This window comes from Mytilus trossulus, chromosome 12, assembly GCF_036588685.1.
Source record: "Mytilus trossulus isolate FHL-02 chromosome 12, PNRI_Mtr1.1.1.hap1, whole genome shotgun sequence".
NCBI lineage: Eukaryota > Metazoa > Mollusca > Bivalvia > Mytilida > Mytilidae > Mytilus > Mytilus trossulus.
In genome coordinates, this window is record NC_086384.1 from 23,604,399 (window position 1) to 23,619,978 (window position 15,580).

Here is a 15,580-nt window from a genome sequence, read left to right on the forward strand (position 1 = left end):
AAACATTTATTTTCCATTTCAAATTTTATTAATTACCATTAAAGGGAAAATTCACGATTTTTTACTTATGGTTTAAATATGTTCATTATGACATAATATATATATTCACAAAGTTTTATCGCTATATGTGCAGTAATAAAGGAGAAATTCAATATTTAATGAAAAAATATTAACTACTTCCTGTAGGTCGTGACGTTTTCTCCTGGTTTTTGCTTGCCGGTGTCCTATAGCCATTCTTCCCCCATGCCAAAATTTCCGGCATTGTCTTTATTAGGCAAATAAATGAATGAGAACACTTAGATTTAGACTTTTTAAAAGCCACGTACAAATTAATAACTGGAACTCACTGAAGATAACTCTACCGAAGCGGAATATAATATGAACGAATAAAGAAAAAATACTTTTGTACTTGAGAAGTCTTAAAACATTGACAGCAAATTTAAGGTGTTCTTGGAATGGAATCGAAAAATTACGAATAGATATTCTTTATCAAGTGTGAAAAACGTCAACCAAATTTAATCATAATCGGGGACGTCCTTATTAAAGTAGTCTTCGTCTCACAACGTATAATACTTAATAACTATTTGACCAAAGATGTTTAAAAACAAAAGACAACGAATTTAATGTCATCTTTCCCTATTTTTGAATGTAATTATAAGTCTGTTCAACTGGCAAGAATACCCCTAAAGCGGACAAATATCTGACAAGCAGTTTATTCGTTAAATTTGCTGTCATTGAATATCAAGAAAGAAAATAAATCCCGAAAATGATTTGAAACTTTAATACTCAATAGCTTTCCTAGAAAATATTCACATCCCTCGGGGATTATTAGTGTACGTCCAGTTGCATATGTCGGAACAGTTGTGGTGATGACGAATTTCTTTCTTTATTCGAGAACAATCTAATTGATATATAAATCTGTGATTTTACTATATTCATAACTTCGATGAACCAAAGCAAGTTATAGATCGACCTGTATTTAAATCAAATTGGTCCTCTTCTTCTTCTTCTTCTTTTGGTATACAATAGTCTATCGAATTGGATGATTACATACTGTTGGTATACGTGGACTAGTCTCTTTACAAAACTTTTACCCCAATTTGCACAAAATGTATGTTTCTTTCTTATGTTCAATGTATACATATATATATTTTAAATTGCGCTGTAGTTCCGTAACTTTCTATCCGGGCGTATAAACGAATCGTCGACAAGTGCGCACATTTTTTTAATCAACATTTCTGGAATGATCCAACTATGTCCTTTACTATTGACAACGAGTAAATATGACATTGTCCCAGAGACATATAATACAATTATATGTCTCTGATTTTCCCCAAATTAACCCTTGGAAAAAATACGTATATTTGTATATCTTCAATTTTTTTAATTTTTTTTTGGTATCATTTTTTTTTTTTTTTTATAAATAATATTCTTTACACCAGAAATTTTATTTATAAACAAGCGTATGAGTTAAGTAATGACTAGTATATTATATCACTTTCGGACACGCAAGACAGAGATGTATATTATACATGCACCTGATAGTTCACTGAATGGAAAGTTATAAGTTATCGGCCGTGTACACTGATCAATACCTACAGAAGTGAAACGATGCATGAACTTGCAGGCCCGACAGGAAATCGCTTGAATACCTGGTCGTGTCTTCTTACACCCCTCACAGTACCTTTGGGAGTAATACCTTAAGCCATGCGGGTGATCAGTGGAGCGAAGATCCTAATTTATTTGAATAAAGTATATTACTTTAAAGAATTATGAACGAATTAGATCTTCGAAAACAATTTTCACGGAACTCTTATTTATGATTTGAACTTTGACTTTTTAACTAATTCCAATATTAACAGTTTAAAAATAGCAGACTATATGGTTATTAAAAATATAAGAACATTTTCCGAATCAAGTTAGTTAGTCAGATAAAACAACCGTACGATTGACAAGATATCGACACGTAATTACGACAACATCGGTTACTGTAGTTTTGTTTCTTTATGGTTTATAGACATATCGTGATTTTTATTTGGACAAGATAACAAAATGGCGGAACGCAAAGAACTGATACTCAAAATTTAAAATCGATGGTGATCTCTTATCTAGCGGAATAAAACTTTAATATTTATAAATTTGAGCATTTTTATACAGAATGGACATAATATGAATTTTTGATTTTTTTGCGAAGTTTCCCTTTAACACCTGTTCCTTGATCATATGGTACAAAAATCATTCCAAAAAATCAAAAAAATCAATACGTGTTGGCCCCAGGTGACTTTTAAAATTAAGATTTCATTGAAAAGGTTCGACATTATCTCCCTTTGGTGCAAAATGCCATTTTTTGGCATTAAAATTGAAATGTATTTTTTAACTCATCGGTGACCTAGATTTTTTTATTGTCGTTTTCAATAAGCTGTACATAAACTAAATAATTGTAAAATTTTAGCAAATTTTGTAATCTAGTTCTTTTTTTATTTCCATATTACCACTATTTCTCCTATTAGTGCAACAGAAAAAAAAAAGAAATTACCAAAAATGTATGCTTCTTTTGAAGGCAGATTGTGAGCATAAATGAACGGTGACACAATTTTTCATTTTTCTATTAAGTATAAGATAAAGTTCATTAATAAAAAAATATAGAGAAATCTTATATTAAATTTAAAAAATGATTTAGACCCGCGAGCATCCGTAAGAACGACAAAGTGTTTTTTTTCTAAAGGTCATGGTTGTTGTAAGATAATGCGAACTAATTTCGGTTTATCAGAATATTATCGACAAAACTATCAAAACTGTCCCCTCAGTAGACATCTTTGTCCAAACAAACATACATTCTGCGAGAAAATTACTCTAAATTATGGGAAATTAATTTAAGCCCCCAAAAAAACAACCCGGAAAAACACGATCGTTAATGTTAAATTAGAAAGGAGAATTCCCTTAGTCTACAAAAACTGACAAAACGAACGGCCAAATTCGATCAATCAACGCAATGACAAATTAATAAATGATTAGAAAGTAAGTTTTCAGCTCCCTAAGGCCAAGTGGCCTTGGATGGATTTGGCTATTTTCTTTATTTTTTATGTCCTTTGAGTTTAAAATATAAACCGTCTATGGTTTTTATTTATTAGCTGAAAACTTACTTTCTAATCATTTATTAATTTGTCATTGCGTTGATTGATCGAATTTGGCCGTTCGTTTTGTCAGTTTTTGTAGACTAAGGGAATTCTCCTTTCTAATTTAACATTAGTGATCGTGTTTTTCCGGGTTGTTTTTTTTGGGGGCTTAAATTAATTTCCCATAATTTAGAGTAATTTTCTCGCAGAATGTATGTTTGTTTGGACAAAGATGTCTACTGAGGGGACAGTTTTGATAGTTTTGTCGATAATACATTTCCAATACCAACATTAAGGTGCAATAAATGTGCATTTCGAAATAAATGTATTTGCATTGATTTTTTATGCCAAATTATTTGAAAGTCTAATTTAAATTTTGAAAATCTGACTTAAACAAAATCACCTAAAGAAAAGCCAAATACCGACAAGAAATTTTACATTTGGTATGTCGTTATAAAAACACGGTAAAATAACAAACGCATCACTTATCTGATTTCAAATTCGGTTTCCATGAAACTTTTGAGGAAACTTAAAGTATTAAATAAACTCATCATAGATACTAAGATTAAATACTGTATTTGCGCCACACGCGCGCGCGTTTTGTCAATAATAAAACTCATCACATGTCTGGCGTCACATATTGGCGTATAAAGACCGACGTGCACCAGACGTACAGAGAAAATTGACTTAGTCCGTAAACGTAAGGTGCGCGCAAAAGAAAGGATAACTTGTTCGACGCGCGTTTCATAAGTTTGAAATACGTCAATTTGCTATAGGGTTCACGTTAACGCTCAAATTTTCATTCAGCTCTAGCGTTCGTCAAGCGTATACCTGGTCGCTACACGCACGTAATACACACGTTACACACGCGTCAGATACAGATACAGAGACACGTGTAGGGTATGTTGCATACGCCTCAGGATCGTTGACTTTACTTGGACGGATTCGGTTGTGTTTGTAACATATGCCTGGCGTAGTTTAAGCGCCCCGTGAGCGAATAAAACACCCCCTGGTGTATCAAAAACGAAATTGTAAGTTTAAATTTGTCGTTGCAAACGAATATAATATTCGTTTCTCTACTAGGTCACGTGCTGCATTCTTTCTTGGTAATCAAACGAAAACGAGTGTAACATTTGACAAGAAGAACAAATGTGTAATTAAGGACACGTTTCAAATTATCACATGTCCTCAATAGGTCAGGGCAACAAAAACATGAATATTCATATAGACATTGACCTATAATGGTTTACTTTTATAAATTGTTATTTGGATGGAGAGTTGTCTCATTGGCACTCAATCACATCTTCCAATATCTATGAATGATACGATGTCAGAAGAAAGTTTTTTGGGGGGCTTAAGAACACCATTGTGCTTAATGTTTTTTGTTATGGTTGTTTAGAGACAACTCGAAATGCTTTTAAATCTAAAATTTTCAATATTCTATTGGGTTTTAACAAATTTTCTACTTACAGGGGACATTGGCCTAAACGAACTTTGTTTAATCAATTCTAAATTTCTGTTAAATTACGTAACTTCGGGAAGTATTTGATGCATGTCCATGCTTTGTTAAACATAAAGCAAAGACATGTAAGAGCGTATCTAACATGTGATTGACGGTGGCAGGAAATTTAAACTTTTGTTGGAAACAAGAACAAAATAAATCGTATTTTTCAACAGCAGCTATTTTAATAATACCAAGATCCCTCCGTTATTCGGAATACATCTGGCTGCAATAGTGGAATTTATGTACATTCTCTATCAGAATGAAATGGAGATGTTTCACTTACTCATATATAAATATTTGGAAGGTTGAAACACTTATATCCATAGAATATTTCTCCAGTTGCTGTACAGTAATTACAATAGACTAATACAATTTGAAAGTTCCGCAACATGCCCTTTATTTCAAATTACGAGTAGGTGTATCAGTTGTGAACTCGATACATCGCATAATAAAATTAAACAATACTAAAATAAGGTATTCAATTTAATATGGTACATGCAAAATTCATAATCTTTTAAATGCAATCCATATCTGAATTACTGAAATCTTATTTTTTTATTTTTTTTTTATCAACAATCAATTGTAAAATTGTAGCTTGCGATTGAATCAAATATATGAACACTTACCGATATTCTGATAGAGTTGGAGTGCTGTCTTCCCAGGTCTAGCGGTTAATTATACCATGATCTATACAGACACTAACATTAAAATGTCCTTACTAGTACATTGTAGGTAAAGGTTGATCATAACGTAAACATCGTCACTGATTGATTTGGTGATAATAACCGATCGATCATCCTTAGTGTGTCGTTGATACATATACACATACATTTACCATTTAGCTTATGAATAAATAAATGGATATATCTTCTTCAAACAGCATCAATTAAAAGCATGATCCAATAAAAAAATATAAAAGATTTCCTTTGTCTTTCATGTCTTAGTTATTAAATGTAAAATGCTCATTATTCAAAACAGAGTCGTCTTTGGTTAAATTAAATCCTAAATAAAGGTGTTTTTTTTTTTAATAAACCATGACTGTCCCTTCCTTATTAGGTATTGAGGGCATTATGAAATTAAGAACAACTACTTACCAAATATACAGTCTCCTAATTGACGCATACTAAAAAAATGAATTTGCTGATTTGTTCCCTTTCAGAAGTTTTCTTTGATAAATTAGTCAAAGTTTTTTAAATTTGAGGAGCTACATAATCGATTTTGTAAATTGCAGTATCCATTAAGGTCGAAAAATGGAGCTTATAATTTAACCAATTTATACCATGCCAGTTGCATCAATTGCAAGTTTTGAAACATGGAAGCCGTAAGGGGAAACCTACAAAAAATTATAAAACATTACCGTCTTACCGAGATCTTGATAAAAAAAATATTGTTATCTCAATAAAACAAAACTGTTATATCGAGATCTCGGATTATCATAAATCGAGATCTCGGATTATTATATCGTTATCTCGATTTATTAAAACGAGATCTCGGATTATTAAATCGTTATCTCGGTTAAATATATAGAGATCTCGATAAAAAATATATCGGTATCTCGATAAAACGAAACCGTATTTCTGAAGGTATCTAGTTTGAAAATGTGTCCAACGAACTCGCCTGCAATTCAACCTGGCCGCCATGGCTAAAAAGAAAACATAGGGATAAAATGTTTTGGCTTATATATGTGAAACTAAAGCATTTAGAACGAATCTGACATGAGGAAAAAATTTCATTCGGTTAAGATATATCTGCCCTGATATTTTCAGACGAATCAACCAATTTTTAGTTGGGTTACGGCCCTTGAATTGGTAATTTTACGGCAATTTCGCAGTTTTTGATTGTTATTATCTTATATATTATTATAGATAGAGATAAACTGTAAGCAACAGTCATGTTCAGCTGATTAAGATCTATAAAAAGTCGACAAGACCAAAATTGTCAATTGATTGTAGTTATTGCCCTTTATAGTCAATATTTTAAACAAAATTATGAGTTGGAACGTCCTTTTATAAATACTCTTTTTCGCCTCTGCTCTTGTTCACAATATTTCACCGTTTTACGGAGCAGAATATTGCTATTCATTTTATTTTGTAAAAGTCCGGTGATCGCAATACGCATGGATCTCTCATTGAAATATTATCTAAAAGTACATGTTATACACGTGTTCAATAGCCATGCTTCTTTGTTGATTGTTTACTATAAGGTGATAATCGGTAAACTTCGGCGACAAAAAATCAACCGCCATATTTTCACATCATAACTGACAGAGAGAAAAAAATATAAAATTGTGCACAGAAGACTAAGTTTATGCATCGGTTCAAGGAATGAATAAACATTGTTTTTCACCAGCCACTCGTTTCATATGACTTTAAGTGGTTTTTTATTTGGTCTTTTTTATCATTCTAGAAATGAAAAGGAATGACAATGTTCAAGTGTTACTATTAGGATCGCTCCGCATGATTTGCGTTCAGTGGCAAATATTTCAATTCTGCCACATATTTAAGTATGTCAATTATTTCAGATAAAGATCTCATAGTTGGCAATGATTACGTCTTAGATAAATGGATGTGAATTCTCTGTGTAATATTTGAAAAGCAAGTATTAAAGACACGCAATTAATCGAATTCAAGATAAAAAAAACATAGCAATAAAAACTACCTAGTACATTCATTATATGCAATGAGTATACAATCATTTTTCCAAAAGAAGCTGTCTATTGACGTTTGCGCTCACCAAATAATTAGTATTTGAATTATCAATTATTTGATATACTATGTTAGGCTCTGATCCTGTCCATAACGTTATAGTATGGTATTAGTTTTCTTTTTTGCTTTTTCCAATTATATTGTGTTGTAAAATGTTGCCCTTTATGGGTTCTTGATTAGATTAATAAAATTCTTCTTCTTCTTCTTATACTAAACTCTAGCGGTGAACAGTCAACGTGATCTTTTTTCACATGTTGTCGAATCTCAAGGAAATCAATATCAAAGGTATGAATGAGAACATGTAAATTGTCAGTAAAGTAATGATTATAGGTTTTATGATTTATCATTACTACGTCTATGTGTGTCCAAAATCTAGAACAAAATAAATGTACATGAAGCCTCAATCATTCGAAGTTAAGCACTAATTATTAAACCTATCATGTTAATTATTATTATTTTTTTTAATTCACTTTGTTACATGACAATGTCATATGAGAATGGAAATGGGGAATGTGTCAAAGACAATGATCCGATCAAAGAGCGAAAACAACCGAAGGCCACTTAATTGTTACATTGTATTACATTTCTTTTACGAATCTTGATGAGTGGAAATATCAGAAAAACTTCCATTTGAACTTTCTGTTTAATTGAATAAGCAGAAAACACACATGAAAAGGGGAGTTTGAAACTTTTATAAAAAAAAATCACGGATTAAAATGAGTAGGTTCAGTAAGACCCCTTTTTGGCCCCAACATATAGTAGTGAAAATGTAATCTTTTAGCTATTAACTGGAAAGTAGAATGCTTCGGCTACATGAATATGGGCTGTTTTTGACAATACAATGCACATATATCGAGTACTAGCATCATTAAGTCATGCTAAATTACTGAAATCTTCACAATTTTAGTAATTTAGTTAAATTTTAGACGGTTTCCGTCTTAAATGAAAGTGGCCGCATTCGTGTTCATTCATAATATTGAAATGAAAGTTGTATTTGATGCTAATACATAACATTTAATAAAGGTTGTGAATGAACACGGATGCGGTCACTTTTTGACAAAAAACATCTGAAAAGTGACGTTTTTGGGCATATTTGATAGATTTTTCATATTTAGGCTTGAATCAGAGCGTTTTTATTGACGAAATCAGTTTAAATCATTCACATAAACTCATTAAATTAATTGACTTTAGTGTTTAAAAAGTGTCCAAAATCTTTCGTTAGATGAACCTAAAATTTGAGGCCAAAATCGGCCCTTACCGGACCTAATCCTTTGTCTTGCATATATTTTATCTCAGTTCGAAAGGATAGTTTACACTCTTTCTTTGAAATTCAATAAGAACACGTGGTGCAAAATCATAGGGTTTCACAAAAGGTAAGACTTGTGTTTTTAATGGACAAATACTTTACAAATAAAAAGATAAGCCATAGTCATGGATAGTATTACAGACACATACAAATATTTTTCAAATGTGTTACTAGTCATCATCATGAACATGCACGACTGAAATATTTGCCACTGGGTGTAAAGCAAAAACCAAACATACATCTGTAGTAAAATTAATATAATAGTACTTGTTTTGCGTATTGCATATTGCCTACAGGAACTTCTGAGACGACCTTATCATTGTTCGTGCACTTTGTTGGTGTTGTTATTTGTCAGGTATTGAAAATTTTTATTATGAATATCGACAATCAAAGGCGCAGGTTCATTTTATTCTAAATAACAATAATAGATATACACAGTATACTATAGTGTTTTCACCATTTTGAATGGAAGACATTTTTTTTAATTTCTGTATATATCATGTATTAATATTATCCAATCAAATTTTAAATGTCCATACCATAAACACATCTAAATTGATTAACAGACGTGAGAAAAATCATATATTATAAGCGTGTTAATATTTTACTTCACTCTAATTCTTCTTCCGCTTCACCTACTTCGATACTAGATCCGCCTCCTTTTGGAGTGCAACACTTTGACTTTCGGATACCCGAGGAGTTTGGTTTGCCACATTGTCCCTCTGAAACTGTACTGCTCAAACATTTTTCCATACAATAACACCGGGATTGTTGACCTATCGATGACATAGTTGTTGCTGTTTGTTCTGAGTCAGGAGCTTCCGTTTCCTGTTGTTCAGTCGTGGCTTTTGTGGGTAGGGTAGACTGCTGAATAGGTTTAGGAGTTCCTGCGGCAGATATCACTGTTTGCTTCGATGCAACATTGTTGTTTGAAATACCGGACAGCTTTGAAATAACGTTGTTGTATGAGATACCAAACTGCTTTGAAGCAGCGTTATTGTTTGAGATACCAAACTGCTGTGAAGCAACGTTATTGTTTGAGATACCAATCTGCCTTTGAGCAATGTTATTATGTGAGATACCCGACTGCTGTGAAGCAACGTTATTGTTTGAGATACCAAACTGCTGTGAAGCAACGTTATTGTTTGAGATACCAATCTGCCTTTGAGCAATGTTATTATGTGAGATACCCGACTGCTGTGAAGCAACGTTATTGTTTGAGATACCGATCTGCCTTTGAGCAATACTATTATGTGAGATACCAGACTGCTGTGAGGCAATGTTATTATGTGAGATACTGGACTGCCGCGAGGCAGCGTTATTGCTTGAGATACTGGACTGTTGTGAGGCAACGTTATTGTTTGAGATACCCGACTGCTGTGAAGCAGCGTTATTGTTTGAGATACCAAACTGCTGATTTCCAAAAGAGTTTACAGTCTGTGGACTTTGAACTGAAGCTATAGTACTTTTTGCAGCTATAGCTTTATTAACAGCGGGATGTCCAACATCTGCTTTAACGACGTCTAAAATTTTCATTAAATTTGCCACAGAAGTGATTTGCTTTGTACCTTGACTTTTGCCATGGGCTTGAATGTATTTCTTCAAAGCCTCAGTGTAGGAAAACTTCAACTTATCTTGATTCCCAGAATTCAATTTTGTTTTCAATGAATTAATAAAATTTTGATTTTTATAAGAAAACTCTTTCATGTTTACTCCATTCTTCTCAGCTATTGCGTTGATATAAGAAAAGTTGTTTGTCTTTTTCCTTTTTGTTGAAAAAGTATTTGCATGTTTTTCTGTATTTATCGGACTTGCAGAAACGGTGTCTTTCTTTACAGGTGCAACTGGTATGCCTAAAATTAAAAAAAATGGAAAATCAAAATTATTTTGTGTCCTTTTTGTAAAATTTCTATTCACATTAACACTTAATCTGTAATGGCATCTAAGATGAGTTTATTTAAAACAACCGTTTTGAATAAATTTGACTTTTTTTTTATTGTTTTTTCAATGCTTTATTTAGTTTCAAAACAATTTTATTTCTAGTCTAAATACAAACTTTATAAATAAGACTTTACAAGATTATATATAACGCAGCACACATTTCTACAACCGATGTTCGGTTTTACCAGGTTCGCAACGCATACAATTTTATATGACGGTGCTTAAGATCATGTTTTGTTTTATATAGGTTTTCGGTTTATACAGGATTCGGTTTAGCCAGGTTTCACTATATATTTAAAGAATTGTAAGATGAAAAAAAGGACATTCATCGTTTTTTAAACGGGTTTCAATGGGGCATGATTAGGATATTCTGTTAGTGTTCTTTTTCTTTGTATGTGGATGGTAAGATGTAAAAATTATATTTTAAAGGGAAATATAAAAAAAGACATGGCCGAAGTAAAATAAATAAAATCCTGGAGAAAACAACCTAATTACCGAGGTCATATAAACTGCCAAAATAAACCACCAAGAACTAATAATCTGTACATAATATGTGTTTCCTACATTCCAGGACAAGGTTTGTAGACCAATAGAAAAGTTGTAAAAGTAAATAATTAGTCTTATTTGCTATAAATACTCAAAATACCATAGCAAAGTTTGTAAATATCAACAATAACACGAAGTGACATGTTCACATGACAATGAAATGCAATAAATAGTTAATTAATGACATGTTTTAGTTTTTTGTCACCTTTTCGTTATTTACAATTACAATAGATTAAAAGAACATTACTTTTTGTTATATAAGTTTTCCTTTTATGCATTGTCAAATCAGATTTGAAATCTGACAATGAGAAGATATGATTGGTGGAATACAACAATAAGTGACAATGGATGCCATTGTTTTACATGCTAAAGGTACCAAGAAGTACGAGTCAGTCAACCAATAAACATGCGGCCAGTGCACGTAACAAACAATTTTCAATTACCTGTTTAAACGTACAACATTGATGATTTATAACAATTTATTTTCTTATTGGTTTTTTTTACATAGGAATGTAGAAACACATGGCATTAGAAATGTCGATTATCAGTTCAACATTTTTATACAAAGATATTAACGGAAAGATTTCGGAAGACAATAATAACTCATAATGTTGCTTAAGGTGGTATGGAAGTCTAAATTCAAAATGACAGAACTTGTGCATACTTTGCAAAAACGAAATACACATTGATATCTAATAAAAAAAATATATAACAAAAATGATAAGTCGCTTATCTCAAGCTACAGCTTACATTGTCAAAATATCACATTGTGTATAGATTATACAGAGGAAAAAAAAACATCATTTAAATTTATGTGATTAGAATCTAATCTATATGATAGACTTGTGAAAAAAAGATACGAGAAGAGAGCATTTGCGTTTCGTCACAAAACCCTTTGAGACATTTGTTTGTAGCTCTCCAAAATCAATCAATCAAAATGTTGGATTTCAAGTTTCGAGCATGCTATTTTGTAATCTTAGCACCGAGCAAAGTACTATGCCTTCAACCCCAGGGCAACTTCTTGTTAAGGACCGGAAATGGTGAAGGTAACTCGTGAAATCTTTCTCCTAGCCAGAAGAAGTACGAGCAGCAAAACATGCTCACAAATTATGAAAAAGCGGTTGGAAAAGGCTTCACTCATCAGATTTGAAATGAGTACCGAAAATGTACTGATATCTTGATAATATTTTTTTCGTTGAATAATCAAAAATTTTCTAAATATACTGCCGAAATTTACCCAAAGGAAACTTAAATAAATCAAATGTAAACGGTAAGATTTTTCATTTGCTAGATTTAGATTTACATACTTCTGTTTCACACAAAAACTCTAAAATATACGACAAAAGAGACTTTTCATTCCCTATTGTTAATTTTCCTTTTTTGGATGGTGATGTTTCTATGGCACTATCTGGTCCGATAATTTAGTCTCTGATGCATCATTCATTTGTATTAAAATTGAGAATGGAAATGGGAAATGTGTCAAAGCGACAACAACCCGACCATAGAGCAGACAACAGCCGAAGGCCACCAATGGGTCTTCAATGTAGCGAAAAACTCCCGCACCCGCCCTCCACAAAATGTATACTAGTTCAGTGATAACAGACGCCACACTAAAATCCGAATTATACACGAGAAATTAAAATTAAAAATCATACAAGACTAACAAAGGCCAGAAGCTCCTGACTTTTGCGGCGGGGTTAAACGTTGTTTTTTTTTAGATCTCAACCCTCCCCCTGTACCTCTAGCCAATGTAGACAAAAAACAAAAGCATTACAATACGCATAGTTTAACTCAGTTTAAGAGAAGTCCGATTCCGATTTCAGAATATGAAACAAAAGAAAATAAACAAAATGACAATAATACATAAATAACAACAGACTACTAGCAGTTAAAGACATGCCAGCTCCAGACATCAATTAAACTGATTGAAAGATTTTGTCTTCATCATATGAAAATCAGACACAATCCCTGCTGTTAGGGGTTTAGTATCATACCATCATGAAATATATGAGAAGAACATAACATGTGTCATGCCAACAACTGGTTTTAGAATAAATGTGTTTAAATCCGATACAAAGACCCTTTAAGTGAATCAATATTAAAGCCAACATATGCAATCTTTAATGACCTGACATCAGTATCTAAACTATATCCCTTCTTAATAAGTCTGTTTTAAGGTTTTGTTAGCTTTTGAGGTGAACACTGACATTTTTGTGCTTTGTAATGAATATCACCATAAAAGATTGGATGTGAAATACCTGAACGTATATACGATGTCTGCATGTTATGTTTACGAATTATTACTTATACCGATGATAAAATTAAGAAAATGTTTTGAATAGTTTGTGATATCGAAAACCCTGATGTAATAATTTTTCAGTTAGACATAAATATATCTCGCTAAAATCAAACACGTTGCTACATACACGAGCGAATCGTACAAGTTGAGATATAAAAACACCATGAGATGGTGTCAAGGGAACGTCATCATCTAAAAATGGATAATTAACGATAGGAAATGAAAAATCATCTCTTTTATCATATTTTTTTTTGTATTAAGCTTCCCATTACTGATATAGATATCAAGATCGAGGAAAGGGCAGTTGTAATTGTTATTATTAGCTTTATTCAAATTAAGTTCAACAGGATAAATTTCGTTAGTGCACATACTGAAGTTGTGATTATTGAAAGCCAATATATCATCCAAATATCTAAAAGTATTGTTGATTTTTTTTTTATATCAAATGTTGTTTCGATGGGTCTTTGCTGATTTTAATCATAAATTGTAACTCCTAACAATTCAAAAACAAAAATTAGTTATTACTGGCTTTGAACTAGCTGCTAGTAAATGCGAGTACTCTCTGATATGTAATTAAGTGTCCTTTTGTTGTTGAGATGTACAAGTACCCGGTCACGTGTACGCTGCGTTATTTATAGATGTACTTATATTTGCATCAATCTGATAAGTTAAGCCTTTATAGTTCGTACTTATGTTGTTCTGTTACACCTCTTTCCCAGATTGTTTTTTTTTGGGGGGGGAGGGGGGATACATATGATTAATAAGGCCGTTAGTTTCTCGTTTTACAGTGTTTTGCATTTGTCATTTAGGGGCCTTTTATAGCTGACTTTGCGGTATGTGCGTTTGATGAAGGCGGCCGTACAGTGACTTCTGCTTGTTAATTTTATGTCATTTTGGTCTCTTGTTAAGAGGTGTCTCATTGGCAACCATACCACACCTTTATTTTTATGGTGATATAGAAGCAATAACTATTATTCGGAATATCGGAATTTTGAAAAAAAAGTTAAAGTTTTGTAAGGACGACCGTACGCTTCTTTGCGGAAAACAAGGCTTTTGTAAATAGAACAAACAAAAAAGAAACATTCTTCTTGAATTTTACAAGTTTTATTTACCATGTCTTTCATGAAAGCGGTATTACCAGAGGCGGATCCAGCCATTTAAAAAAGGGGGTTCCTAACCCAGGACAAAAAGGGGGGTTCCAACTACATGTCCCCATTCAAATGCATTGATCGTCCAAAAAAGGGGGGTTCCACCCAACCCCCGGATCCCCCCCCCCCGGGCCCATTCGAATCACTGTTTTTTTTGCCATGACGTCATTTGTCAGTATCTTTTGAATGCCTTCGACCTCCTGCGTCTTTTTGAACAGCCAATACTATATGTTATCCTAGATTTATTGTATAGTATCTGTGGAAGTCAAGGACAAGACACATATTTCCACAAAACACTACTTAGAAGACAAAAGATGGAGCAACACGGACCCTTTCAAGCATGTTTGGTAATCTCGGGTTCTCCGGAAGGGTAGGCGAAATTGTAATGTAATATACTGTATTGTCTCTTGTATGTTGTATCTTGTAAGGGAACTATAAAGCAGAATTTAAGCTATTATTCAAATTTTTGTTTTGAGGGTAACATTTTTCAAAAGTTTGTCGTTCATTATCGTATATAATAGGAAACGAACTTTATTTTATCATTTGTTAGCCAAGTTCTGATTTCCTTTTGATAATGAAATAAATTCGTTGAAGCAAACCAGCAAAAGTGTTCACCAACAAAATTTGGAATCATTGACTTTAATACTAATATATAATAACATTAATTATGAATACAATTATAGTCTAGCAAAAACAACAAGTGATGAGAAAAAAAAATGATTTAAAATCTTACCGTTAGATAAAGTCACAACACCAATAACGAGGATTGAAATTAATATACAGGTCTTCATTTCGAAAGATAAATAAAGTTTTTTTCTCTAAAATTGTCAAAAAGCTGTCCTTAAGCTTCTAATAGTTTAGAAAGAACATGTTTCATCTATTAGTTATTAATATACTCATCACTGTATTGTTATATACATTAATCACCTAATATATATCCGACAACTAACAACGTGTATAACGCTATTGACATCACTTACACATATCGTTTCATGAAAAGAGGGTCAAACTAAAT

General features: G+C 32.4%; 1 protein-coding gene across 1 annotated transcript; it reads right to left on the minus strand.

The window, feature by feature from the left end:
* Positions 1-9,191: 9,191 nt before the first annotated feature.
* Positions 9,192-15,369, minus strand: LOC134692886 (putative uncharacterized protein DDB_G0286901). The gene is made up of 2 exons (XM_063553505.1): positions 15,299-15,369; positions 9,192-10,484 (listed from the first exon to the last, which is right to left on the minus strand). Exons 1-2 carry the CDS (start codon positions 15,354-15,356, stop codon positions 9,241-9,243), a joined length of 1,302 nt encoding a protein of 433 aa, XP_063409575.1. The 5' UTR covers positions 15,357-15,369; the 3' UTR covers positions 9,192-9,240.
* Between the last annotated feature and the right edge of the window lie 211 nt (positions 15,370-15,580).

Excerpts from the sequence above, each read along its gene's own strand:
- LOC134692886 (XM_063553505.1), bottom strand. The coding sequence starts at position 15,356 with ATGAAGACCTGTATATTAATTTCAATCCTCGTTATTGGTGTTGTGACT. Across the intron at positions 10,485-15,298 it reads TGTTGTGACTTTATCTAACG|GCATACCAGTTGCACCTGTA; the intron begins GTAAGATTTTAA and ends TTTTAATTTTAG.